General features: G+C 43.6%; 1 protein-coding gene across 1 annotated transcript in view; it reads left to right on the forward strand.

Annotated features, from left to right (window-relative positions):
- Positions 1-400: 400 nt before the first annotated feature.
- LOC131996999 (uncharacterized) overlaps positions 401-27,687 on the forward strand; it is a 35,074-nt gene continuing 7,787 nt past the window's right edge. The window contains exon 1 of the mRNA XM_059367230.1: positions 401-2,623. Coding sequence (XP_059223213.1) covers positions 401-2,623 — 2,223 coding nt within the window. The remainder of the gene's footprint in view (positions 2,624-27,687) is intronic.

A 27,687-nucleotide genomic window follows, 5' to 3' on the forward strand; every position in this document is an offset into this window, starting at 1 on the left:
TGGTTGATAGTACCAGCAAATTAATCAATCTTTTTCGCGGCGGTCCTGAACCAATCAACATGCCAGCAGAATATTCCAGCAATAATAATGATCAAAATTAAAATATTTCATGACTCAATATATAAATTACTCGAACTTTTTATTATTATTTACATAAATTGTTACTCACTGATTTCCTGCATAGAAAAAATAAATGTTACACCACTTACTTTAAGTAAATTTCACATTGTAGTCCTAAGTAACTATACAAACCTTTGTAGCATTACTTATTTTTCTTATAATATTAGATAGAGCAAAACAATGTTCCAAAGACAACTTAAAATGCATGATACGAATACTATCAAAACAAAAAACAGGCCTAAAACTGGTGCACATAAATGCCCAAAGTCTTAATAACAAAATGGATGAGTTTCGCGATACATTTATTAACTCCGACATCGACGCCATTTGTATATCTGAAACGTGGTTTCATCCTGAAATCGATAGCAGCATTTTTCATGTTACGGGATACAAACTGTTTAGAGCGGATCGTCATACTCATGGCGGCGGGGTAGCTATATATATCAAACATGGTATAAGCTGCTCTCTCAAATGTATGTCAAACCGCTCTTCCCGCATTGAATACTTATTTCTGGAACTTTTATCTGATGACAAGAAAAGATTACTGCTGGGTTGCGTCTACAGACCAAATTCATCAATAGATTTTGAAGAATTAATAGAAACTATTGATATAATTTCCATCGAGTACGACAATATAATCGTAGCTGGTGATTTTAATAGCAACTTGCTTGTTGAGCGCTGTCTTGCCGACTCAATGCAAACCCTAGGGCTACTTCCTGTGAATGATTCCGCACCAACTCACTTCACAAGAAGTAACGCGAGTCTGCTAGATGTGTTCTTTGTCAGCCATTTGTCCAAAATATCTCTCTACAATCAGCTAGATGCCCCCGCATTCTCCAAGCATGATTTGCTTTTCGTCACATACCACTTCGAAATTAATCCCACTGTTTGTACATCGACATATCGCGACTTCAAAAACATTGACTGGCCACTTCTGCATCAAAGTTTAGATGAAGTACCTTGGGAAGAGATTTTCTATATGGAAGGTGTTGACGAACAAGTTTCCTTCCTAAATCATAACCTTTGCTCAATTTACGACACATGCGTTCCTGTCAAAGTCATTTATACTAACAGAAAACAACAGCCATGGTTTACTCCTGAAATCAAGCACTTGATCAGCGTTCGAAATTTGGCATATAAAAGATGGAAACGTTATAGACTGCCTACACTGTATGACACGTTTAAATCCGCTAGAAGAGATGTGCTCAAAAAGACTAACGAGTCCAAAAAGCAGTACTATAAAAGGAAATTCGAAAATGCAATTGATAGTAAGCGAAAATGGAAAGAAATAAGGAACATCGGAATTGGATCGAAATCCAATACCAACACTGATTGTCTTTCTATCTCTGACCTAGATGAGATAAATGAAAACTTTTTGAAAATAAATACTGTGGACCCTGGCACAAACACTTATTCTAATATTTCTACAGCACAGATTGAAGACACATTCTCGTTTAGATGTGTTAGTCCCGAAGAAGTCTTACAAAGTTTTGCAACCATAAAGTCTGACGGAATGGGATTTGATGGCATACATCCTAGATTTGCCAAATTGGTACTGCCGAAAATACTTCCATTTGTTACACACATTTATAACAACATTCTTACAAAGTCAACGTTCCCAACAGACTGGAAATTGGCAAAAATTATACCGATACCCAAACAGAATTCAGAGTTCCGTCCGATTGCTATCCTGCCGTTTTTCTCTAAAGCTTTGGAACGTATTATAAATACTCAAATAGATGCCTTCCTGAGTTTCAGAGGTCTTTTGAATGATAGACAATCTGGTTTTCGAACAAAAAGAAACTGCTCTACTGTATTAATTGACGTTGTGGAAGAATTGAGACAAAATATGGATAATAATATGGTATCATTTCTGGTTTTACTGGACCACAGTAAAGCCTTTGACACAGTGAACCATGATATTCTTATCTCGAAGCTTGACAGACTTTTCTTTTTCTCCAAACCGGCCTGTAAACTGATTTCATCATACATTACCGGACGCCGTCAATCCGTCAATGTCGGTGATACAACATCTGCGGCACTTGATGTACCTAGAGGTGTTCCGCAGGGCTCTATCCTTGGTCCCTTACTTTTTTCTGTATACATAAATGATCTACCTGATATTCCAATGCATTGTAATGTGCAAATGTACGCTGACGATGTTCAGCTTTTCTCCAGCGCTAAACCAAATTGCGTACAATCATGTATAAATAATATTAATTGCGATCTGAATGAAATCCAGAACTGGGCGAGTAAAAATAGTCTCTGTCTAAATCCGTCAAAAACTAAACTGATGAAAATTTTAAAACGATCAACCACCCAGATTCCTCCTGTAAGAGCTACTTTGAACAACTCGGTAATAGAAACTGTTGATACATCCTGCAACCTTGGTGTAATATTCAATTCCAAACTGACTTGGACTAATCATATAAACAAAGCTGTTGGTAAAGTTCAAGGAATGCTGCGAAGTTTGTGGTCTGTGCGGACTTCTACACCTTTTCAAGTACGTATGCTTTTAGCGAAATCTTACCTTATACCTACTCTACTTTATGGATGTGAAATTTTCGCAAATTGTGATTCGAGAGACTTCAACAAACTAAAAGTAAGCTACAATAACATTGCTCGCTACATATTTAATAAGAAAAGGAGAGACCGAATTTCTCAATTCGCCCACAAAATATTCGACATTAGTTTCGAAAACCTCCTCAAAGCGAAATGCGTTATTTTACTGCAAAAAATAATCTATCTTAAGCAGCCAAAATATCTTTATGATCATCTCCATTTTGCTCGATCTGGCAGAGGACTAAAAATCATTCTACCACGCTTCCGAACCTCAAACTCTGAAAAACAATTTTTAATCAACAGTATTCGTCTTTGGAACAATTTGCCATCCAACATCCAAACCATAAGTAATGCTACTCTTTTCAAGAAAACAATTTTCAAACACTATATTTAAAGTATAATTCCTAAAAAAATTCTCTTATGATAAATTTTATAATATAATTACTTTTTTATTTATATTTTTCTTAACACATATTCGATGTAATCCATTCCTTAAACCGGCATCGTCACTTATAAGATTTTTATCTTGTGATGTCTGGTATCAATAAACAAACAAACAAACAAACAAAAAAAAAAGATTCATATTTCCGTCCCAGAACAATGTTTTTGGACTGAATCATATCAACTACCAATTATATGCTAACACTGGTACTCGGCCGAGGACCTGCTTTATTTGTCATAAAAATTTAAATTATATATTTTCCCCAGAGTTGTCAGCGTCGAATGCAACAGTGGTGAGACAGGGAGACGGTGGAGCATACTTGGCATCACTTTATCTGCCTTTCGACTCTTTGACACCGCCACCCACGTCGGAGCTGGTGAGGAAAGCAAAACAGACAGAAAACGAGGTAGTAATAGGGAGCAATACGAACTCTCACCACATTTCGTCAGGTAGTACCAACACTAATAAGCGGGGCCAAGCCCTGACAGAGTTCTTGAATACTAACTACCTAATAACACTTAATATTGGTAACACCGCTACCTTTGTTAATAGGATTAGGGAGGAGGTATTAGATGTGACGATATGTTCGGAAAATCTGATCGATGAGGTTTAGAATTGGAGGGTCTCCAGGGAACACTCTTTCTCTGATCATCGCTACATTAGGTTTAGAATAGCATGGCTAGCGCCGAATCCGATAAGCTAACAGGACTACGACGGGGTCCTTAGAAGATAGTTTTCTTCTTCGGGAAAGGAAATCAGCCCAAGAAAAACACTGGATGACCAGGGAGATTCGCAATATTGGGAAAGAGGTCCGCCGACTTTCTAACAGAGCACGTCGTAAAAAGGCGGAAGCTTATTGGGATGTGTATTAGACATGGCTTAAAGAATACAATAAGATTACCAGAGCGGCAAACATGCCTCCTGGAAACTTTTCTGCGAACAGGTCGATAGCGTTAATAACGCCGCCAAGATAAAAAAGTTTCAAACCCATGTCCAAACTGAAACTTTAGTAGACGACATGGGAGTGAGAGCAGAGACAACGCAGGACATGTTGAGGCTTTTGATGAAAACCTATTTTCCACAGGATACGACGGGACTCACGGAGACACCGGAATCTTGGAATAATGACGTTGATCGAAGGTTTATAATAACGGAATTTATGGAAAAGAAATCCTTGAGGAGCTTCAAACCATTTAAGTCGCCTGGACCGGATGGAATATTTTCGGCGTTACTACAGAAAGAGGCAGACTATCTGGCGCCTCGTCAGGCCAGAGTGTCTAGGACTTGCATATACTCCGAAAGCCTGGCAAGAGGCGAGGGTGGTATTTGTACCCAAGCCCGGCAAGGCAAGATATGCGACACCAAAGGCCTACAGATCCATAAGCCTTACGTCTTTTCTACTCAAAACCATGGAACGTATTGTGGACAACATGATAAAGAGTAGGACATCCAGCGAACTGCTCAAATACAAACAGCATGCCTATGTCAAGAAAAAGAAGAATACTTCGATGCCAAACGTACACACTGGCGGTATACATTGACATCGGGGGGCTTTTAACAATGTGCGGACCGACACACTGATCCAATCCTTAGACCAGTACCTGGTGGACCCGGTCCTTAGAGACTGAATAAACCATATGCTAAGGAACAGGTGGATAAATTGTGTGTCGCATGGCATAAATATAAGGGAGAGAGTGGCACAGGGCACGCCACAGGATGGAATTTTTTCGCCACTCCTATAGGTGACCACCATAAATGACCTCCATTTGAACGCAGACGATGTTATAATACTTCTAAGGGGTAAGAATCCGAATGAGCTATGCAGAAGTGCCGAAAGGGTCTTGCATGTGGCATATGACTGGGCTAGACCCAGAGGTCTCAATGTTAATCCAGAGAAGACTGAAATATGCCTGTTCACGAGGAAGACGAAGGTGGGCCAATTGATCGCACCACGTTTTCTCAATAAGACGATTTCGTTATCTGACAAGGTCAAATACTTAGGTATGATCTTGGACAGGAAACTGAATTGGAAGTTTCACATTCAGGAGCGTACTGAGAAGGCTCACAGATGTTGGGCACTATATAGACGCTCCGTAGGCTCGAAATGGGGCCTGAGTCCTAGGATAATCCACTGGCTCTACAGGAGCGTGATTAGACCAATACTCACTTACGCCTCATTAGTTTGGTGGACTGCTATGGAGAAAAAGTGCAACATAAGGACCATACAGCAGGTTCAGAGAACATGTTGTCTTGGCATAGGCGGATCAATGAGGACCTCGCCCACTAGGGCACTATTCTAGATATCCGACCCATTGACATACAGATTAAGTGTGAGGCAGCCACTGCTATGAGACTTAAGGCTATGGGAGAATGGATTGAGGATGGGAGCAGCTCATACCATCGCGGTATAATCTATTGTAGGTGACGATAGGAAACCTGGAAGGAAGGGAAGAGGTTTCCCATCGGATACCTGAGATGAACCTTGGAGTCGAGTGCGAGACACTGCTGGCAGAGGTACAGTCTTGGATTGACAGAACCCCAGTATTGCCATCTCTAAGATCATGTTACACGGATGGATCAAAGCTAGAGGACAGAGTAGGCCTGGGGTTTTACATTGAGAACCCAGGGACTGAGATCTGTTTTAGACTGCCTGACCATAATACGGTCCTGCAGGCGGAGATCCAGGCGATCACGGAATTCGTGAAGTGGTGTTGTGCTAACGCGAAGACTTCGAGTGTGAACATCTTTACGAACCGTAAAATTGCCATAAGGACAATAACAACCAGGACGGTAAGATCACGAACAGTCTTGCAGTGTAAGAAGGAGATTAACGCCTTCTCTGGCATCCACATCGTTTCGGTGCCGGGCCATAACGGAGTAAGGGGAAATGAAAGGGCAGATGAGTTGGCGGTGAAGGCCAGAGGACTGCCGTCAATAAACATGATTAACCTGAAGCCTTTCGGGTCGACGCAGTCCGAGTTAAGTGCGTGGGCGACGAATGCTCATGCAACATTGTGAAACAGCGAAACGGTCGGTAGGACGGCGAAAATTCTATGGGGGATCCAGATCGTGAGAAGACGAGGCTATTACTGAAAGGAAGCAAGAAGGAGGTCAGTATAGAAATTGGTATCATAACGGGACACATAGATAGCATGTGTAGGGCATGCGGAAAAGATGATAAGACGTTGGTGCATTTCCTTTGTCATTGCCCCGCTTTCGCGTCCAACAGATACCGGCACTTAGGTGGAGCGACAATATCAGACATGAAGCAACTTGGGGGAGTGGGAGAGTAACACGGAATTCCTAACTTAAAATTTTCTTTTTAGAGTTTACTTTCTTTTACTTTATATGGATCAAAATTTTCCTTGGAATGTTTATTTTCTACAATTAAAGAAATACAATGCTACGAAAATAGTATATCGCTTGACAAGCAGTTTAACAATATAAGTGCCTTTATCTGAATCCCATATGATCTTTATTGGTGTACGAATTTACGTTTGGATGTAAGGTGTGCTCCATTCCTAAAAGACTTAATTTCAGCCCGATATTCTCATGATGTCTGATTTATGGGATGTGTTTTCGGGGTGAGGTGGTCCCCCACTTGGCCCTGAAAAAATATCAGCATCGTGCTCTTCTCTCAAATACCATTTATTTAAACCCCATATTGCCATTGGTTTTGAGGGAAGTTTACAGGATGAGGTATCCTCCAGTCACATGGCCCCAAAATTGGTGATCAAATTCGTTTTCTAATCTCAAATACCTTTCATTTGAGCCATATATTGGCATGGTCGAGAAATTTTCACCCTTTAGGGGGTGTTTTGGGGAAGGGGTGATGCCTTAAATCCATGGTCCTACATTTGGATATTAAATTCGTATTCTACTCCCAAATACCTTTATTTGAGCCCCATATTGCGATGGTCAGTAAAAAGTTGCTGTTTGTGGGGTATTTTGGGAAAGGGGTAGACCCACAGAAAATTTGGTCCGAAAGTGGGTATCAATTTTTGCTCTACCCCCCAATTCCTTTCATTTAAGCCCCACATTGACATGGTCGGTAAATATGACCGATTTGGGGGTTTTTGGGGAGTGAAAATATATCAGCAACGTGCTCACTTCTCATATATTTGAACCCCATATTGGCGTTGGCCTCAAAATTGGATATCAAATTCGTTTTCTAATCTCAAATACCATTCACTGAATATTGAAAAAGCCAGCAAATATGTCCGTTTTGGGGTATGGGCGCTTAAAACTATGAATATCGAGGTCCGCTGTCTAGGTAAGCAAATACGACCCAATTGCCTTGGGACGTCACCTAGACAGTTGGTCCAGATACCTATAATTTGAGCCCTACCTTTAATTTGAGTCCCATATTGCCATGGTCGGTAAATATGTCCGATTTATGGGTTGGGTGGTTCCCTAACACTTGGCCCGATAATTGAATATCAGATTCGTTTTCTAATCTTGAATACCTTTCATTTGCGTCCCATATTGTCGTGATTGGTGTATATATATATTTGGTAGGTCTTGGGGTGGGGCGCGCCTCCTAGGTACCCCATCCGAAATTGGGAGTCCAAGTTTTTGTTTGAAGGTTACTATAAGAGAGCACACAAAATTTCGCCCATAAACGCCACATTTATTATCCGATTTTGTTGAAATTTGGGGCAGTGAGTTGTGTAAGGCCCTTTGATATCCTTCGTCAATTTGGCTCAGATCGGTCCAGATTTGAATATAGCTGCCATATAGACCGATCCTCCGATTTAGGGTCTAAGGCCCATAAAAGCCACATTTTTTATCCGATTTCGCTGAAATTTGAGACAGTGAGTTGTGTAAAGCCCATCGACATTCATTGTTTATTTGGCCCAGATTGGTCCAGATTTGGATATAGCTGCCATATAGACCGATCCGCCGATTTATGGTGTTAGGCCCATAAAAGGCACATTTATTGTCCGATTTTGCTGAAATTTGTGACGGTGAGTTGTGTTAGGCACTTCGACATCTTTCTTCAATTTGGTCCAGATCGGTTCAGATTTGGATATAGCTGTCATATAGACCGATTTCTTGATTTATGGTTTTGGGCCCATAAAATGCTCATTTATTGTCCGATGTCGCCGAAATTTGGGACAGTGAGTTAAGTTAAGCCCCTTGACATACTTCTGCAATATCGCACAGGTCGGTCCAGATTTGGATGTAGCTGCCGTATAGACCGATATCTAGGTTTTAGGTTTTGGGGCCATAAAAGATGCATTTATTGTCCGATGTCGCTGAAATTTGAGACAGTGAGTTTGGTTAGGCTCTTCGACGTCCTTCCATAATTTTGCCTAGATCGGTCCAGATTTGAATATATGTAGATGCCATATAGACCGATCTCTCGATTTAAGGTTTTGGGCCCATGAAAGAAACATTTATTGTCCGATTTCGCTGCAATTTGGGACAGTGCTTTGTGTTAGGCTCTTTGCTATTTTTATGCAACTTAGCCCAAATCGGTCCAGATTTGGATATAGCTGCCATGTAGACCGATATCTCGATTTAAAGTCTTGGCCCCATAAAAGGCGCATTTATAATCCCATTTCACTGAAATTTGACACATGTTAGGCTTTTCGACATCCATGTCGTATTGTATATAGTTCAGATCGGTTTATTTTTAGATATAGCTAGTATACTTATTAGTATTTGCTCCAAATCGGAACATATTTGGATATAACTGATATGGGACATAAGGTACATATGAAATTTTCACTGAATTTTGATGATAGGTGGTTTACATACATACCCTAGGTGGTGGGTATCCAAAGTTCGGCCCGGCCGAACTTAACGCCTTTTTACTTGTTATTATTGTAGCCGTTGAGTGGAGCGGGCGTGTTTTTATTTCACTCCTCAAAGAAAAAATATATATCCGTATCTCGGAATAGGTGCTACCTATTACGAAAAAAATGTTAAAGCCTTTTGGAGTAGGGACATAAGGTATAACGCCTTTTTACTTGTTATTGTTGTAGCCGTTGAGTGGAGCGGACGTGTTTTTATTTCACTCCTCAAAGAAAAAATATATATCCGTATCTCGGAATAGGTGCTACCTATTACGAAAAAAATTTTAAAGCCTTTTGGAGTAGGCTATAAATGGACTCCAAAGACTCAACATGTGCGGTGGTGGCGTCAGACCGTAGCGTGTTGTCCTTCCCTCCTATAGGTGTGGGTGCCTTGGCACCTGCTTCAAGCGCACAACTAGTCGTTAGACTAATTAATGAGGAAGAGACGTATAAACCAGAGGGATGCACAGTTCGTCCCCAGCCTTTAAGTAAAGGTGGTGTTTCTGCTTCAGATTCAGACAACGACAGTGTCAATGAAACAGTCATCGCAGCCGAATCGAGGATGAGGACATCGGGATGACGGCAGAAGTGAGCAATGGGGCTTTACTAAACTCACAAGCATACCGAGAAAGCGATCCGATGCACGACGATGGAGACAGAGGAGTAAGAACCGGCAGCGCAATCGGGATAAAGTGCAGGATGCTGGAAGGGATAGAACTGACATTCCAAGTACTTCTACGGAAGCTGGAAAAAGAATCAGTTCTCCCGAAGAGCATAACATTGCTAAAATGCTGAAGAAGAAAAAAGCTCCCCGCTTTCAAGTACTCTGCGAAAACGCAGCCAACAGCCCTCCCGCAATAGAGGCTCCAGACAGTGGTCTGTGGGGGTGGACAAAGTGGGAACAGGAACGAAGGAAGCGCGCACGATCCCTGAGTCTTCATGGAGGACTTTGAGTTCCAAAAGGAGGCCACAGCCATCACGGAAGGGGAAGTTGGGGGAAGCTGAGAATGGTAAGGAGCCGCCCTCTTACGCCGGAATGGCAAGGAAGCACAACACAGATTAGCTGACTTGCAGTCATCAATATCGGCTGTGCTTTCGGTAGGATTCCACCAGATCATCGGTCCCAAGTGGAGGATCTGGTTAACGAGCGGATTTTCGAACATGTATGGACCTCTATAGAGGGTCCACATACAAATGGTGAGCTTCGATTATAGAGGGGACATCTTTACGCTGCGTTTTGCGTCAGCGGAATATATTGATACCGGTAAGGCGCAAAGCTCGACCTGGTGAGAAAAATGGACATCCCCACGCTAACGAAGGCGACGGTCTTCATCAAGGGATCGGGCAGTAAATTTGCGACGGAACACATGACGGAATTCTTGGGCAAGCAAAAGCAAGGTTTGGTCGCAGAGAAGTGGGAGGACTTCTGCTGGAAGGAGAAGTAGGAAGGAACTGTCTTTGTGGTTGGCATTTATTAAGTCTCAGTGAAAAGTTTGGCTAAGACTAAAGCCATGGCGCACTACGGGAGCTACGCTGTCTTTTTCAAGATTGGGAAGACTAGGATAGGGAGAAATTTTCATTCGGCGACATCAGGCCGTGCAGTGGCATGTGACTCAACACCGCCCAACAAACAAGGGGCCGGCAACGAGACAATCACGGCATCTTTAAATATTGGAAAGACTAGGAGAAGCAATGATCCTAATAACAAAATATCCGGTAGTGCAGTGCCGTCAGGAGACTCAATGCTACCCAACGAACAGGGAGCCGAAGATGGTACCATCACCTACTCCCAAGAAGCCCATTTACTTAAGATTTGGAGACTAAGATCCTAATATTGAAACATCAGGCAGTACAGGGAATGGAAACACAATAAAGCTTCACGAACAGGAACCCGATGAAGGAACCTTTACCGACTTTATAAACAGTCGGAAGACTAGACTATGCAAAGAGCCTAAAACGATGACAACAGGTAGTGCAGTGACAGGAAAGTCAATGCAGTCTTAAGAACAGGGGGCAGACGATGAGATCATCACCTACTCCCAAGATGCCCATTTACTGGAGGACCAATGATTGAGGTAATCCAGATAAACCTCCACCGGAGCGAGACTGCTATACACGCTCTGATGGAGAAAATTAGCAAGGGCAAGATTCATATTTCCGTCCCAGAACAATGTTTTTGGACTGAATCATATCAACTACCAATTATATGCTAACACTGGTACTCGGCCGAGGACCTGCTTTATTTGTCATAAAAATTTAAATTATATATTTTCTCCAGAGTTGTCAGCGTCGAATGCAACAGTGGTGAGACAGGGAGACGGTGGAGCATACTTGGCATCACTTTATCTGCCTTTCGACTCTTTGACACCGCCACCCACGTCGGAGCTGGTGAGGAAAGCAAAACAGACAGAAAACGAGGTAGTAATAGGGAGCAATACGAACTCTCACCACATTTCGTCAGGTAGTACCAACACTAATAAGCGGGGCCAAGCCCTGACAGAGTTCTTGAATACTAACTACCTAATAACACTTAATATTGGTAACACCGCTACCTTTGTTAATAGGATTAGGGAGGAGGTATTAGATGTGACGATATGTTCGGAAAATCTGATCGATGAGGTTTAGAATTGGAGGGTCTCCAGGGAACACTCTTTCTCTGATCATCGCTACATTAGGTTTAGAATAGCATGGCTAGCGCCGAATCCGATAAGCTAACAGGACTACGACGGGGTCCTTAGAAGATAGTTTTCTTCTTCGGGAAAGGAAATCAGCCCAAGAAAAACACTGGATGACCAGGGAGATTCGCAATATTGGGAAAGAGGTCCGCCGACTTTCTAACAGAGCACGTCGTAAAAAGGCGGAAGCTTATTGGGATGTGTATTAGACATGGCTTAAAGAATACAATAAGATTACCAGAGCGGCAAACATGCCTCCTGGAAACTTTTCTGCGAACAGGTCGATAGCGTTAATAACGCCGCCAAGATAAAAAAGTTTCAAACCCATGTCCAAACTGAAACTTTAGTAGACGACATGGGAGTGAGAGCAGAGACAACGCAGGACATGTTGAGGCTTTTGATGAAAACCTATTTTCCACAGGATACGACGGGACTCACGGAGACACCGGAATCTTGGAATAATGACGTTGATCGAAGGTTTATAATAACGGAATTTATGGAAAAGAAATCCTTGAGGAGCTTCAAACCATTTAAGTCGCCTGGACCGGATGGAATATTTTCGGCGTTACTACAGAAAGAGGCAGACTATCTGGCGCCTCGTCAGGCCAGAGTGTCTAGGACTTGCATATACTCCGAAAGCCTGGCAAGAGGCGAGGGTGGTATTTGTACCCAAGCCCGGCAAGGCAAGATATGCGACACCAAAGGCCTACAGATCCATAAGCCTTACGTCTTTTCTACTCAAAACCATGGAACGTATTGTGGACAACATGATAAAGAGTAGGACATCCAGCGAACTGCTCAAATACAAACAGCATGCCTATGTCAAGAAAAAGAAGAATACTTCGATGCCAAACGTACACACTGGCGGTATACATTGACATCGGGGGGCTTTTAACAATGTGCGGACCGACACACTGATCCAATCCTTAGACCAGTACCTGATGGACCCGGTCTTTAGAGACTGAATAAACCATATGCTAAGGAACAGGTGGATAAATTGTGTGTCGCATGGCATAAATATAAGGGAGAGAGTGGCACAGGGCACGCCACAGGATGGAATTTTTTCGCCACTCCTATAGGTGACCACCATAAATGACCTCCATTTGAACGCAGACGATGTTATAATACTTCTAAGGGGTAAGAATCCGAATGAGCTATGCAGAAGTGCCGAAAGGGTCTTGCATGTGGCATATGACTGGGCTAGACCCAGAGGTCTCAATGTTAATCCAGAGAAGACTGAAATATGCCTGTTCACGAGGAAGACGAAGGTGGGCCAATTGATCGCACCACGTTTTCTCAATAAGACGATTTCGTTATCTGACAAGGTCAAATACTTAGGTATGATCTTGGACAGGAAACTGAATTGGAAGTTTCACATTCAGGAGCGTACTGAGAAGGCTCACAGATGTTGGGCACTATATAGACGCTCCGTAGGCTCGAAATGGGGCCTGAGTCCTAGGATAATCCACTGGCTCTACAGGAGCGTGATTAGACCAATACTCACTTACGCCTCATTAGTTTGGTGGACTGCTATGGAGAAAAAGTGCAACATAAGGACCATACAGCAGGTTCAGAGAACATGTTGTCTTGGCATAGGCGGATCAATGAGGACCTCGCCCACTAGGGCACTATTCTAGATATCCGACCCATTGACATACAGATTAAGTGTGAGGCAGCCACTGCTATGAGACTTAAGGCTATGGGAGAATGGATTGAGGATGGGAGCAGCTCATACCATCGCGGTATAATCTATTGTAGGTGACGATAGGAAACCTGGAAGGAAGGGAAGAGGTTTCCCATCGGATACCTGAGATGAACCTTGGAGTCGAGTGCGAGACACTGCTGGCAGAGATACAGTCTTGGATTGACAGAACCCCAGTATTGCCATCTCTAAGATCATGTTACACGGATGGATCAAAGCTAGAGGACAGAGTAGGCCTGGGGTTTTACATTGAGAACCCAGGGACTGAGATCTGTTTTAGACTGCCTGACCATAATACGGTCCTGCAGGCGGAGATCCAGGCGATCACGGAATTCGTGAAGTGGTGTTGTGCTAACGCGAAGACTTCGAGTGTGAACATCTTTACGAACCGTAAAATTGCCATAAGGACAATAACAACCAGGACGGTAAGGTCACGAACAGTCTTGCAGGAGTAAGAAGGAGATTAACGCCTTCTCTGGCATCCACATCGTTTGGGTGCCGGGCCATAACGGAGTAAGGGGAAATGAAAGGGCAGATGAGTTGGCGGTGAAGGCCAGAGGACTGCCGTCAATAAACATGATTAACCTGAAGCCTTTCGGGTCGACGCAGTCCGAGTTAAGTGCGTGGGCGACGAATGCTCATGCAACATTGTGAAACAGCGAAACGGTCGGTAGGACGGCGAAAATTCTATGGGGGATCCAGATCGTGAGAAGACGAGGCTATTACTGAAAGGAAGCAATAAGGAGGTCAGTATAGAAATTGGTATCATAACGGGACACATAGATAGCATGTGTAGGGCATGCGGAAAAGATGATAAGACGTTGGTGCATTTCCTTTGTCATTGCCCCGCTTTCGCGTCCAACAGATACCGGCACTTAGGTGGAGCGACAATATCAGACATGAAGCAACTTGGGGGAGTGGGAGAGTAACACGGAATTCCTAACTTAAAATTTTCTTTTTAGAGTTTACTTTCTTTTACTTTATATGGATCAAAATTTTCCTTGGAATGTTTATTTTCTACAATTAAAGAAATACAATGCTACGAAAATAGTATATCGCTTGACAAGCAGTTTAACAATATAAGTGCCTTTATCTGAATCCCATATGATCTTTATTGGTGTACGAATTTACGTTTGGATGTAAGGTGTGCTCCATTCCTAAAAGACTTAATTTCAGCCCGATATTCTCATGATGTCTGATTTATGGGATGTGTTTTCGGGGTGAGGTGGTCCCCCACTTGGCCCTGAAAAAATATCAGCATCGTGCTCTTCTCTCAAATACCATTTATTTAAACCCCATATTGCCATTGGTTTTGAGGGAAGTTTACAGGATGAGGTATCCTCCAGTCACATGGCCCCAAAATTGGTGATCAAATTCGTTTTCTAATCTCAAATACCTTTCATTTGAGCCATATATTGGCATGGTCGAGAAATTTTCACCCTTTAGGGGGTGTTTTGGGGAAGGGGTGATGCCTTAAATCCATGGTCCTACATTTGGATATTAAATTCGTATTCTACTCCCAAATACCTTTATTTGAGCCCCATATTGCGATGGTCAGTAAAAAGTTGCTGTTTGTGGGGTATTTTGGGAAAGGGGTAGACCCACAGAAAATTTGGTCCGAAAGTGGGTATCAATTTTTGCTCTACCCCCCAATTCCTTTCATTTAAGCCCCACATTGACATGGTCGGTAAATATGACCGATTTGGGGGTTTTTGGGGAGTGAAAATATATCAGCAACGTGCTCACTTCTCATATATTTGAACCCCATATTGGCGTTGGCCTCAAAATTGGATATCAAATTCGTTTTCTAATCTCAAATACCATTCACTGAATATTGAAAAAGCCAGCAAATATGTCCGTTTTGGGGTATGGGCGCTTAAAACTATGAATATCGAGGTCCACTGTCTAGGTAAGCAAATACGACCCAATTGCCTTGGGACGTCACCTAGACAGTTGGTCCAGATACCTATAATTTGAGCCCTACCTTTAATTTGAGTCCCATATTGCCATGGTCGGTAAATATGTCCGATTTATGGGTTGGGTGGTTCCCTAACACTTGGCCCGATAATTGAATATCAGATTCGTTTTCTAATCTTGAATACCTTTCATTTGCGTCCCATATTGTCGTGATTGGTGTATATATATATTTGGTAGGTCTTGGGGTGGGGCGCGCCTCCTAGGTACCCCATCCGAAATTGGGAGTCCAAGTTTTTGTTTGAAGGTTACTATAAGAGAGCACACAAAATTTCGCCCATAAACGCCACATTTATTATCCGATTTTGTTGAAATTTGGAGTAGTGAGTTGTGTAAGGCCCTTTGATATCCTTCGTCAATTTGGCTCAGATCGGTCCAGATTTGAATATAGCTGCCATATAGACCGATCCTCCGATTTAGGGTCTAAGGCCCATAAAAGCCACATTTTTTATCCGATTTCGCTGAAATTTGAGACAGTGAGTTGTGTAAAGCCCATCGACATTCATTGTTTATTTGGCCCAGATTGGTCCAGATTTGGATATAGCTGTCATATAGACCGATCCGCCGATTTATGGTGTTAGGCCCATAAAAGGCACATTTATTGTCCGATTTTGCTGAAATTTGTGACGGTGAGTTGTGTTAGGCACTTCGACATCTTTCTTCAATTTGGTCCAGATCGGTTCAGATTTGGATATAGCTGTCATATAGACCGATTTCTTGATTTATGGTTTTGGGCCCATAAAATGCTCATTTATTGTCCGATGTCGCCGAAATTTGGGACAGTGAGTTAAGTTAAGCCCCTTGACATACTTCTGCAATATCGCACAGGTCGGTCCAGATTTGGATGTAGCTGCCGTATAGACCGATATCTAGGTTTTAGGTTTTGGGGCCATAAAAGATGCATTTATTGTCCGATGTCGCTGAAATTTGAGACAGTGAGTTTGGTTAGGCTCTTCGACGTCCTTCCATAATTTTGCCTAGATCGGTCCAGATTTGAATATATGTAGATGCCATATAGACCGATCTCTCGATTTAAGGTTTTGGGCCCATGAAAGAAACATTTATTGTCCGATTTCGCTGCAATTTGGGACAGTGCTTTGTGTTAGGCTCTTTGCTATTTTTATGCAACTTAGCCCAAATCGGTCCAGATTTGGATATAGCTGCCATGTAGACCGATATCTCGATTTAAAGTCTTGGCCCCATAAAAGGCGCATTTATAATCCCATTTCACTGAAATTTGACACATGTTAGGCTTTTCGACATCCATGTCGTATTGTATATAGTTCAGATCGGTTTATTTTTAGATATAGCTAGTATACTTATTAGTATTTGCTCCAAATCGGAACATATTTGGATATAACTGATATGGGACATAAGGTATGAAATTTTCACTGAATTTTGATGATAGGTGGTTTACATACATACCCGAGGTGGTGGGTATCCAAAGTTCGGCCCGGCCGAACTTAACGCCTTTTTACTTGTTATTATTGTAGCCGTTGAGTGGAGCGGACGTGTTTTTATTTCACTCCTCAAAGAAAAAATATATATCCGTATCTCGGAATAGGTGCTACCTATTACGAAAAAAATGTTAAAGCCTTTTGGAGTAGGGACATAAGGTATAACGCCTTTTTACTTGTTATTGTTGTAGCCGTTGAGTGGAACGGACGTGTTTTTATTTCACTCCTCAAAGAAAAAATATATATCCGTATCTCGGAATAGGTGCTACCTATTACGAAAAAAATTTTAAAGCCTTTTGGAGTAGGCTATAAATGGACTCCAAAGACTCAACATGTGCGGTGGTGGCGTCAGACCGTAGCGTGTTGTCCTTCCCTCCTATAGGTGTGGGTGCCTTGGCACCTGCTTCAAGCGCACAACTAGTCGTTAGACTAATTAATGAGGAAGAGACGGATAAACCAGAGGGATGCACAGTTCGTCCCCAGCCTTTAAGTAAAGGTGGTGTTTCTGCTTCAGATTCAGACAACGACAGTGTCAATGAAACAGTCATCGCAGCCGAATCGAGGATGAGGACATCGGGATGACGGCAGAAGTGAGCAATGGGGCTTTACTAAGCTCACAAGCATACCGAGAAAGCGATCCGATGCACGACGATGGAGACAGAGGAGTAAGAACCGGCAGCGCAATCGGGATAAAGTGCAGGATGCTGGAAGGGATAGAACTGACATTCCAAGTACTTCTACGGAAGCTGGAAAAAGAATCAGTTCTCCCGAAGAGCATAACATTGCTAAAATGCTGAAGAAGAAAAAAGCTCCCCGCTTTCAAGTACTCTGCGAAAACGCAGCCAACAGCCCTCCCGCAATAGAGGCTCCAGACAGTGGTCTGTGGGGGTGGACAAAGTGGGAACAGGAACGAAGGAAGCGCGCACGATCCCTGAGTCTTCATGGAGGACTTTGAGTTCCAAAAGGAGGCCACAGCCATCACGGAAGGGGAAGTTGGGGGAAGCTGAGAATGGTAAGGAGCCGCCCTCTTACGCAGGAATGGCAAGGAAGCACAACACAGATTAGCTGACTTGCAGTCATCAATATCGGCTGTGCTTTCGGTAGGATTCCACCAGATCATCGGTCCCAAGTGGAGGATCTGGTTAACGAGCGGATTTTCGAACATGTATGGACCTCTATAGAGGGTCCACATACAAATGGTGAGCTTCGATTATAGAGGGGACATCTTTACGCTGCGTTTTGCGTCAGCGGAATATATTGATACCGGTAAGGCGCAAAGCTCGACCTGGTGAGAAAAATGGACATCCCCACGCTAACGAAGGCGACGGTCTTCATCAAGGGATCGGGCAGTAAATTTGCGACGGAACACATGACGGAATTCTTGGGCAAGCAAAAGCAAGGTTTGGTCGCAGAGAAGTGGGAGGACTTCTGCAGGAAGGAGAAGTAGGAAGGAACTGTCTTTGTGGTTGGCATTTATTAAGTCTCAGTGAAAAGTTTGGCTAAGACTAAAGCCATGGCGCACTACGGGAGCTACGCTGTCTTTTTCAAGATTGGGAAGACTAGGATAGGGGGAAATTTTCATTCCGCGACATCAGGCCGTGCAGTGGCATGTGACTCAACACCGCCCAACAAACAAGGGGCCGGCAACGAGACAATCACGGCATCTTTAAATATTGGAAAGACTAGGAGAAGCAATGATCCTAATAACAAAATATCCGGTAGTGCAGTGCCGTCAGAAGACTCAATGCTACCCAACGAACAGGGAGCCGAAGATGGTACCATCACCTACTCCCAAGAAGCCCATTTACTTAAGATTTGGAGACTAAGATCCTAATATTGAAACATCAGGCAGTACAGGGAATGGAAACACAATAAAGCTTCACGAACAGGAACCCGATGAAGGAACCTTTACCGACTTTATAAACAGTCGGAAGACTAGACTATGCAAAGAGCCTAAAACGATGACAACAGGTAGTGCAGTGACAGGAAAGTCGATGCAGTCTTAAGAACAGGGAGCAGACGATGAGATCATCACCTACTCCCAAGATGCCCATTTACTGGAGGACCAATGATTGAGGTAATCCAGATAAACCTCCACCGGAGCGAGACTGCTATACACGCTCTGATGGAGAAAATTAGCAAGGGCAAGATTCATATTTCCGTCCCAGAACAATGTTTTTGGACTGAATCATATCAACTACCAATTATATGCTAACACTGGTACTCGGCCGAGGACCTGCTTTATTTGTCATAAAAATTTAAATTATATATTTTCCCCAGAGTTGTCAGCGTCGAATGCAACAGTGGTGAGACAGGGAGACGGTGGAGCATACTTGGCATCACTTTATCTGCCTTTCGACTCTTTGACACCGCCACCCACGTCGGAGCTGGTGAGGAAAGCAAAACAGACAGAAAACGAGGTAGTAATAGGGAGCAATACGAACTCTCACCACATTTCGTCAGGTAGTACCAACACTAATAAGCGGGGCCAAGCCCTGACAGAGTTCTTGAATACTAACTACCTAATAACACTTAATATTGGTAACACCGCTACCTTTGTTAATAGGATTAGGGAGGAGGTATTAGATGTGACGATATGTTCGGAAAATCTGATCGATGAGGTTTAGAATTGGAGGGTCTCCAGGGAACACTCTTTCTCTGATCATCGCTACATTAGGTTTAGAATAGCATGGCTAGCGCCGAATCCGATAAGCTAACAGGACTACGACGGGGTCCTTAGAAGATAGTTTTCTTCTTCGGGAAAGGAAATCAGCCCAAGAAAAACACTGGATGACCAGGGAGATTCGCAATATTGGGAAAGAGGTCCGCCGACTTTCTAACAGTGCACGTCGTAAAAAGGCGGAAGCTTATTGGGATGTGTATTAGACATGGCTTAAAGAATACAATAAGATTACCAGAGCGGCAAACATGCCTCCTGGAAACTTTTCTGCGAACAGGTCGATAGCGTTAATAACGCCGCCAAGATAAAAAAGTTTCAAACCCATGTCCAAACTGAAACTTTAGTAGACGACATGGGAGTGAGAGCAGAGACAACGCAGGACATGTTGAGGCTTTTGATGAAAACCTATTTTCCACAGGATACGACGGGACTCACGGAGACACCGGAATCTTGGAATAATGACGTTGATCGAAGGTTTATAATAACGGAATTTATGGAAAAGAAATCCTTGAGGAGCTTCAAACCATTTAAGTCGCCTGGACCGGATGGAATATTTTCGGCGTTACTACAGAAAGAGGCAGACTATCTGGCGCCTCGTCAGGCCAGAGTGTCTAGGACTTGCATATACTCCGAAAGCCTGGCAAGAGGCGAGGGTGGTATTTGTACCCAAGCCCGGCAAGGCAAGATATGCGACACCAAAGGCCTACAGATCCATAAGCCTTACGTCTTTTCTACTCAAAACCATGGAACGTATTGTGGACAACATGATAAAGAGTAGGACATCCAGCGAACTGCTCAAATACAAACAGCATGCCTATGTCAAGAAAAAGAAGAATACTTCGATGCCAAACGTACACACTGGCGGTATACATTGACATCGGGGGGCTTTTAACAATGTGCGGACCGACACACTGATCCAATCCTTAGACCAGTACCTGGTGGACCCGGTCCTTAGAGACTGAATAAACCATATGCTAAGGAACAGGTGGATAAATTGTGTGTCGCATGGCATAAATATAAGGGAGAGAGTGGCACAGGGCACGCCACAGGATGGAATTTTTTCGCCACTCCTATGGGTGACCACCATAAATGACCTCCATTTGTTTTCTCAATAAGACGATTTCGTTATCTGACAAGGTCAAATACTTAGGTATGATCTTGGACAGGAAACTGAATTGGAAGTGTCACATTCAGGAGCGTACTGAGAAGGCTCACAGATGTTGGGCACTATGTAGACGCTCCGTAGGCTCGAAATGGGGCCTGAGTCCTAGGATAATCCACTGGCTCTACAGGAGCGTGATTAGACCAATACTCACTTACGCCTCATTAGTTTGGTGGACTGCTATGGAGAAAAAGTGCAACATAAGGACCATACAGCAGGTTCAGAGAACATGTTGTCTTGGCATAGGCGGATCAATGAGGACCTCGCCCACTAGGGCACTATTCTAGATATCCGACCCATTGACATACAGATTAAGTGTGAGGCAGCCACTGCTATGAGACTTAAGGCTATGGGAGAATGGATTGAGGATGGGAGCAGCTCATACCATCGCGGTATAATCTATTGTAGGTGACGATAGGAAACCTGGAAGGAAGGGAAGAGGTTTCCCATCGGATACCTGAGATGAACCTTGGAGTCGAGTGCGAGACACTGCTGGCAGAGGTACAGTCTTGGATTGACAGAACCCCAGTATTGCCATCTCTAAGATCATGTTACACGGATGGATCAAAGCTAGAGGACAGAGTAGGCCTGGGGTTTTACATTGAGAACCCAGGGACTGAGATCTGTTTTAGACTGCCTGACCATAATACGGTCCTGCAGGCGGAGATCCAGGCGATCACGGAATTCGTGAAGTGGTGTTGTGCTAACGCGAAGACGTCGAGTGTGAACATCTTTACGAACCGTAAAATTGCTATAAGGACAATAACAACCAGGACGGTAAGGTCACGAACAGTCTTGCAGTGTAAGAAGGAGATTAACGCCTTCTCTGGCATCCACATCGTTTGGGTGCCGGGCCATAACGGAGTAAGGGGAAATGAAAGGGCAGATGAGTTGGCGGTGAAGGCCAGAGGACTGCCGTCAATAAACATGATTAACCTGAAGCCTTTCGGGTCGACGCAGTCCGAGTTAAGTGCGTGGGCGACGAATGCTCATGCAACAATGTGAAACAGCGAAACGGTCGGTAGGACGGCGAAAATTCTATGGGGGATCCAGATCGTGAGAAGACGAGGCTATTACTGAAAGGAAGCAAGAAGGAGGTCAGTATAGAAATTGGTATCATAACGGGACACATAGATAGCATGTGTAGGGCATGCGGAAAAGATGATAAGACGTTGGTGCATTTCCTTTGTCATTGCCCCGCTTTCGCGTCCAACAGATACCGGCACTTAGGTGGAGCGACAATATCAGACATGAAGCAACTTGGGGGAGTGGGAGAGTAACACGGAATTCCTAACTTAAAATTTTCTTCTTAGAGTTTACTTTCTTTTACTTTATATGGATCAAAATTTTCCTTGGAATGTTTATTTTCTACAATTAAAGAAATACAATGCTACGAAAATAGTATATCGCTTGACAAGCAGTTTAACAATATAAGTGCCTTTATCTGAATCCCATATGATCTTTATTGGTGTACGAATTTACGTTTGGATGTAAGGTGTGTTACTACAGAAAGAGGCAGACTATCTGACGCCTCGTCAGGCCAGAGTGTCTAGGACTTGCATATACTCCGAAAGCCTGGCAAGAGGCGAGGGTGGTATTTGTACCCAAGCCCGGCAAGGCAAGATATTCGACACCAAAGGCCTACAGATCCATAAGCCTTACGTCCTTTCTACTCAAAACCATGGAACGTATTGTGGACACCATGATAAAGAGTAGGACATCCAGCGAACTGCTCAAATACAAACAGCATGCCTATGTCAAGAAAAAGAAGAATACTTCGATGCCAAACGTACACACTGGCGGTATACATTGACATCGGGGGGCTTTTAACAATGTGCGGACCGACACACTGATCCAATCCTTAGACCAGTACCTGGTGGACCCGGTCCTTAGAGACTGAATAAACCATATGCTAAGGAACAGGTGGATAAATTGTGTGTCGCATGGCATAAATATAAGGGAGAGAGTGGCACAGGGCACGCCACAGGATGCAATTTTTTCGCCACTCCTATGGGTGACCACCATAAATGACCTCCATTTGTTTTCTCAATAAGACGATTTCGTTATCTGACAAGGTCAAATACTTAGGTATGATCTTGGACAGGAAACTGAATTGGAAGTGTCACATTCAGGAGCGTACTGAGAAGGCTCACAGATGTTGGGCACTATGTAGACGCTCCGTAGGCTCGAAATGGGGCCTGAGTCCTAGGATAATCCACTGGCTCTACAGGAGCGTGATTAGACCAATACTCACTTACGCCTCATTAGTTTGGTGGACTGCTATGGAGAAAAAGTGCAACATAAGGACCATACAGCAGGTTCAGAGAACATGTTGTCTTGGCATAGGCGGATCAATGAGGACCTCGCCCACTAGGGCACTATTCTAGATATCCGACCCATTGACATACAGATTAAGTGTGAGGCAGCCACTGCTATGAGACTTAAGGCTATGGGAGAATGGATTGAGGATGGGAGCAGCTCATACCATCGCGGTATAATCTATTGTAGGTGACGATAGGAAACCTGGAAGGAAGGGAAGAGGTTTCCCATCGGATACCTGAGATGAACCTTGGAGTCGAGTGCGAGACACTGCTGGCAGAGATACAGTCTTGGATTGACAGAACCCCAGTATTGCCATCTCTAAGATCATGTTACACGGATGGATCAAAGCTAGAGGACAAAGTAGGCCTGGGGTTTTACATTGAGAACCCAGGGACTGAGATCTGTTTTAGACTGCCTGACCATAATACGGTCCTGCAGGCGGAGATCCAGGCGATCACGGAATTCGTGAAGTGGTGTTGTGCTAACGCGAAGACGTCGAGTGTGAACATCTTTACGAACCGTAAAATTGCCATAAGGACAATATCAACCAGGACGGTAAGGTCACGAACAGTCTTGCAGTGTAAGAAGGAGATTAACGCCTTCTCTGGCATCCACATCGTTTGGGTGCCGGGCCATAACGGAGTAAGGGGAAATGAAAGGGCAGATGAGTTGGCGGTGAAGGCCAGAGGACTGCCGTCAATAAACATGATTAACCTGAAGCCTTTCGGGTCGACGCAGTCCGAGTTAAGTGCGTGGGCGACGAATGCTCATGCAACATTGTGAAACAGCGAAACGGTCGGTAGGTCGGTGAAAATTCTATGGGGGATCCAGATCGTGAGAAGACGAGGCTATTACTGAAAGGAAGCAAGAAGGAGGTCAGTATAGAAATTGGTATCATAACGGGACACATAGATAGCATGTGTAGGGCATGCGGAAAAGATGATAAGACGTTGGTGCATTTCCTTTGTCATTGCCCCGCTTTCGCGTCCAACAGATACCGGCACTTAGGTGGAGCGACAATATCAGACATGAAGCAACTTGGGGGAGTGGGAGAGTAACACGGAATTCCTAACTTAAAATTTTCTTCTTAGAGTTTACTTTCTTTTACTTTATATGGATCAAAATTTTCCTTGGAATGTTTATTTTCTACAATTAAAGAAATACAATGCTACGAAAATAGTATATCGCTTGACAAGCAGTTTAACAATATAAGTGCCTTTATCTGAATCCCATATGATCTTTATTGGTGTACGAATTTACGTTTGGATGTAAGGTGTGTTACTACAGAAAGAGGCAGACTATCTGGCGCCTCGTCAGGCCAGAGTGTCTAGGACTTGCATATACTCCGAAAGCCTGGCAAGAGGCGAGGGTGGTATTTGTACCCAAGCCCGGCAAGGCAAGATATTCGACACCAAAGGCCTACAGATCCATAAGCCTTACGTCCTTTCTACTCAAAACCATGGAACGTATTGTGGACACCATGATAAAGAGTAGGACATCCAGCGAACTGCTCAAATACAAACAGCATGCCTATGTCAAGAAAAAGAAGAATACTTCGATGCCAAACGTACACACTGGCGGTATACATTGACATCGGGGGGCTTTTAACAATGTGCGGACCGACACACTGATCCAATCCTTAGACCAGTACCTGGTGGACCCGGTCCTTAGAGACTGAATAAACCATATGCTAAGGAACAGGTGGATAAATTGTGTGTCGCATGGCATAAATATAAGGGAGAGAGTGGCACAGGGCACGCCACAGGATGCAATTTTTTCGCCACTCCTATGGGTGACCACCATAAATGACCTCCATTTGTTTTCTCAATAAGACGATTTCGTTATCTGACAAGGTCAAATACTTAGATATGATCTTGGACAGGAAACTGAATTGGAAGTGTCACATTCAGGAGCGTACTGAGAAGGCTCACAGATGTTGGGCACTATGTAGACGCTCCGTAGGCTCGAAATGGGGCCTGAGTCCTAGGATAATCCACTGGCTCTACAGGAGCGTGATTAGACCAATACTCACTTACGCCTCATTAGTTTGGTGGACTGCTATGGAGAAAAAGTGCAACATAAGGACCATACAGCAGGTTCAGAGAACATGTTGTCTTGGCATAGGCGGATCAATGAGGACCTCGCCCACTAGGGCACTATTCTAGATATCCGACCCATTGACATACAGATTAAGTGTGAGGCAGCCACTGCTATGAGACTTAAGGCTATGGGAGAATGGATTGAGGATGGGAGCAGCTCATACCATCGCGGTATAATCTATTGTAGGTGACGATAGGAAACCTGGAAGGAAGGGAAGAGGTTTCCCATCGGATACCTGAGATGAACCTTGGAGTCGAGTGCGAGACACTGCTGGCAGAGGTACAGTCTTGGATTGACAGAACCCCAGTATTGCCATCTCTAAGATCATGTTACACGGATGGATCAAAGCTAGAGGACAGAGTAGGCCTGGGGTTTTACATTGAGAACCCAGGGACTGAGATCTGTTTTAGACTGCCTGACCATAATACGGTCCTGCAGGCGGAGATCCAGGCGATCACGGAATTCGTGAAGTGGTGTTGTGCTAACGCGAAGACGTCGAGTGTGAACATCTTTACGAACCGTAAAATTGCCATAAGGACAATAACAACCAGGACGGTAAGGTCACGAACAGTCTTGCAGTGTAAGAAGGAGATTAACGCCTTCTCTGGCATCCACATCGTTTGGGTGCCGGGCCATAACGGAGTAAGGGGAAATGAAAGGGCAGATGAGTTGGCGGTGAAGGCCAGAGGACTGCCGTCAATAAACATGATTAACCTGAAGCCTTTCGGGTCGACGCAGTCCGAGTTAAGTGCGTGGGCGACGAATGCTCATGCAACATTGTGAAACAGCGAAACGGTCGGTAGGACGGCGAAAATTCTATGGGGGATCCAGATCGTGAGAAGACGAGGCTATTACTGAAAGGAAGCAAGAAGGAGGTCAGTATAGAAATTGGTATCATAACGGGACACATAGATAGCATGTGTAGGGCATGCGGAAAAGATGATAAGACGTTGGTGCATTTCCTTTGTCATTGCCCCGCTTTCGCGTCCAACAGATACCGGCACTTAGGTGGAGCGACAATATCAGACATGAAGCAACTTGGGGGAGTGGGAGAGTAACACGGAATTCCTAACTTAAAATTTTCTTCTTAGAGTTTACTTTCTTTTACTTTATATGGATCAAAATTTTCCTTGGAATGTTTATTTTCTACAATTAAAGAAATACAATGCTACGAAAATAGTATATCGCTTGACAAGCAGTTTAACAATATAAGTGCCTTTATCTGAATCCCATATGATCTTTATTGGTGTACGAATTTACGTTTGGATGTAAGGTGTGCTCCATTCTTAAAAGACTTAATTTCAGCCCGATATTCTCATGATGTCTGATTTATGGGATGTGTTTTCGGGGTGAGGTGGTCCCCCACTTGGCCCTGAAAAAATATCAGCATCGTGCTCTTCTCTCAAATACCATTTATTTAAACCCCATATTGCCATTGGTTTTGAGGGAAGTTTACAGGATGAGGTATCCTCCAGTCACATGGCCCCAAAATTGGTGATCAAATTCGTTTTCTAATCTCAAATACCTTTCATTTGAGCCATATAATGGCATGGTCGAGAAATTTTCACCCTTTAGGGGGTGTTTTGGGGAAGGGGTGATGCCTTAAATCCATGGTCCTACATTTGGATATTAAATTCGTATTCTACTCCCAAATACCTTTATTTGAGCCCCATATTGCGATGGTCAGTAAAAAGTTGCTGTTTGTGGGGTATTTTGGGAAAGGGGTAGACCCACAGAAAATTTGGTCCGAAAGTGGGTATCAATTTTTGCTCTACCCCCCAATTCCTTTCATTTAAGCCCCACATTGACATGGTCGGTAAATATGACCGATTTGGGGGTTTTTGGGGAGTGAAAATATATCAGCAACGTGCTCACTTCTCATATATTTGAACCCCATATTGGCGTTGGCCTCAAAATTGGATATCAAATTCGTTTTCTAATCTCAAATACCATTCACTGAATATTGAAAAAGCCAGCAAATATGTCCGTTTTGGGGTATGGGCGCTTAAAACTATGAATATCGAGGTCCACTGTCTAGGTAAGCAAATACGACCCAATTGCCTTGGGACGTCACCTAGACAGTTGGTCCAGATACCTATAATTTGAGCCCTACCTTTAATTTGAGTCCCATATTGGCATGGTCGGTAAATATGTCCGATTTATGGGTTGGGTGGTTCCCTAACACTTGGCCCGATAATTGAATATCAGATTCGTTTTCTAATCTTTCATATGCGTCCCATATTGTCGTGATTGGTGTGTATCTATATTTGGTAGGTCTTGGGGTGGGGCGCGCCTCCTAGGTACCCCATCCGAAATTGGGAGTCCAAATTTTTGTTTGAAGGTTACTATAAGAGAGCATACAAAATTTCGCCCATAAACGCCACATTTATTATCCGATTTTGCTGAAATTTGAGACAGTGAATTGTGTTAGGCCCTTTGACATCCTTCGTCAATTTGGCTCAGATCGGTCCAGATTTAGATATAGCTGCCATATAGACCGATCCTCCGATTTAGGGTCTAAAGCCCATAAAAGCCACATTTTTTATCCGATTTCGCTGAAATTTGAGACAGTGAGTTGTGTAAAGCCCATCGACATTCATCGTTTATTTGGCTCAGATTGGTCCAGATTTGCATACAGCTGCCATATAGACCGATTTGTGTTAGGCTCTTTGCTATTTTTATGCAACTTA

The sequence above is a fragment of the Stomoxys calcitrans genome, chromosome 1 (assembly GCF_963082655.1).
Source record: "Stomoxys calcitrans chromosome 1, idStoCalc2.1, whole genome shotgun sequence".
In the NCBI taxonomy this organism is placed as follows: Eukaryota; Metazoa; Arthropoda; class Insecta; order Diptera; family Muscidae; genus Stomoxys; species Stomoxys calcitrans.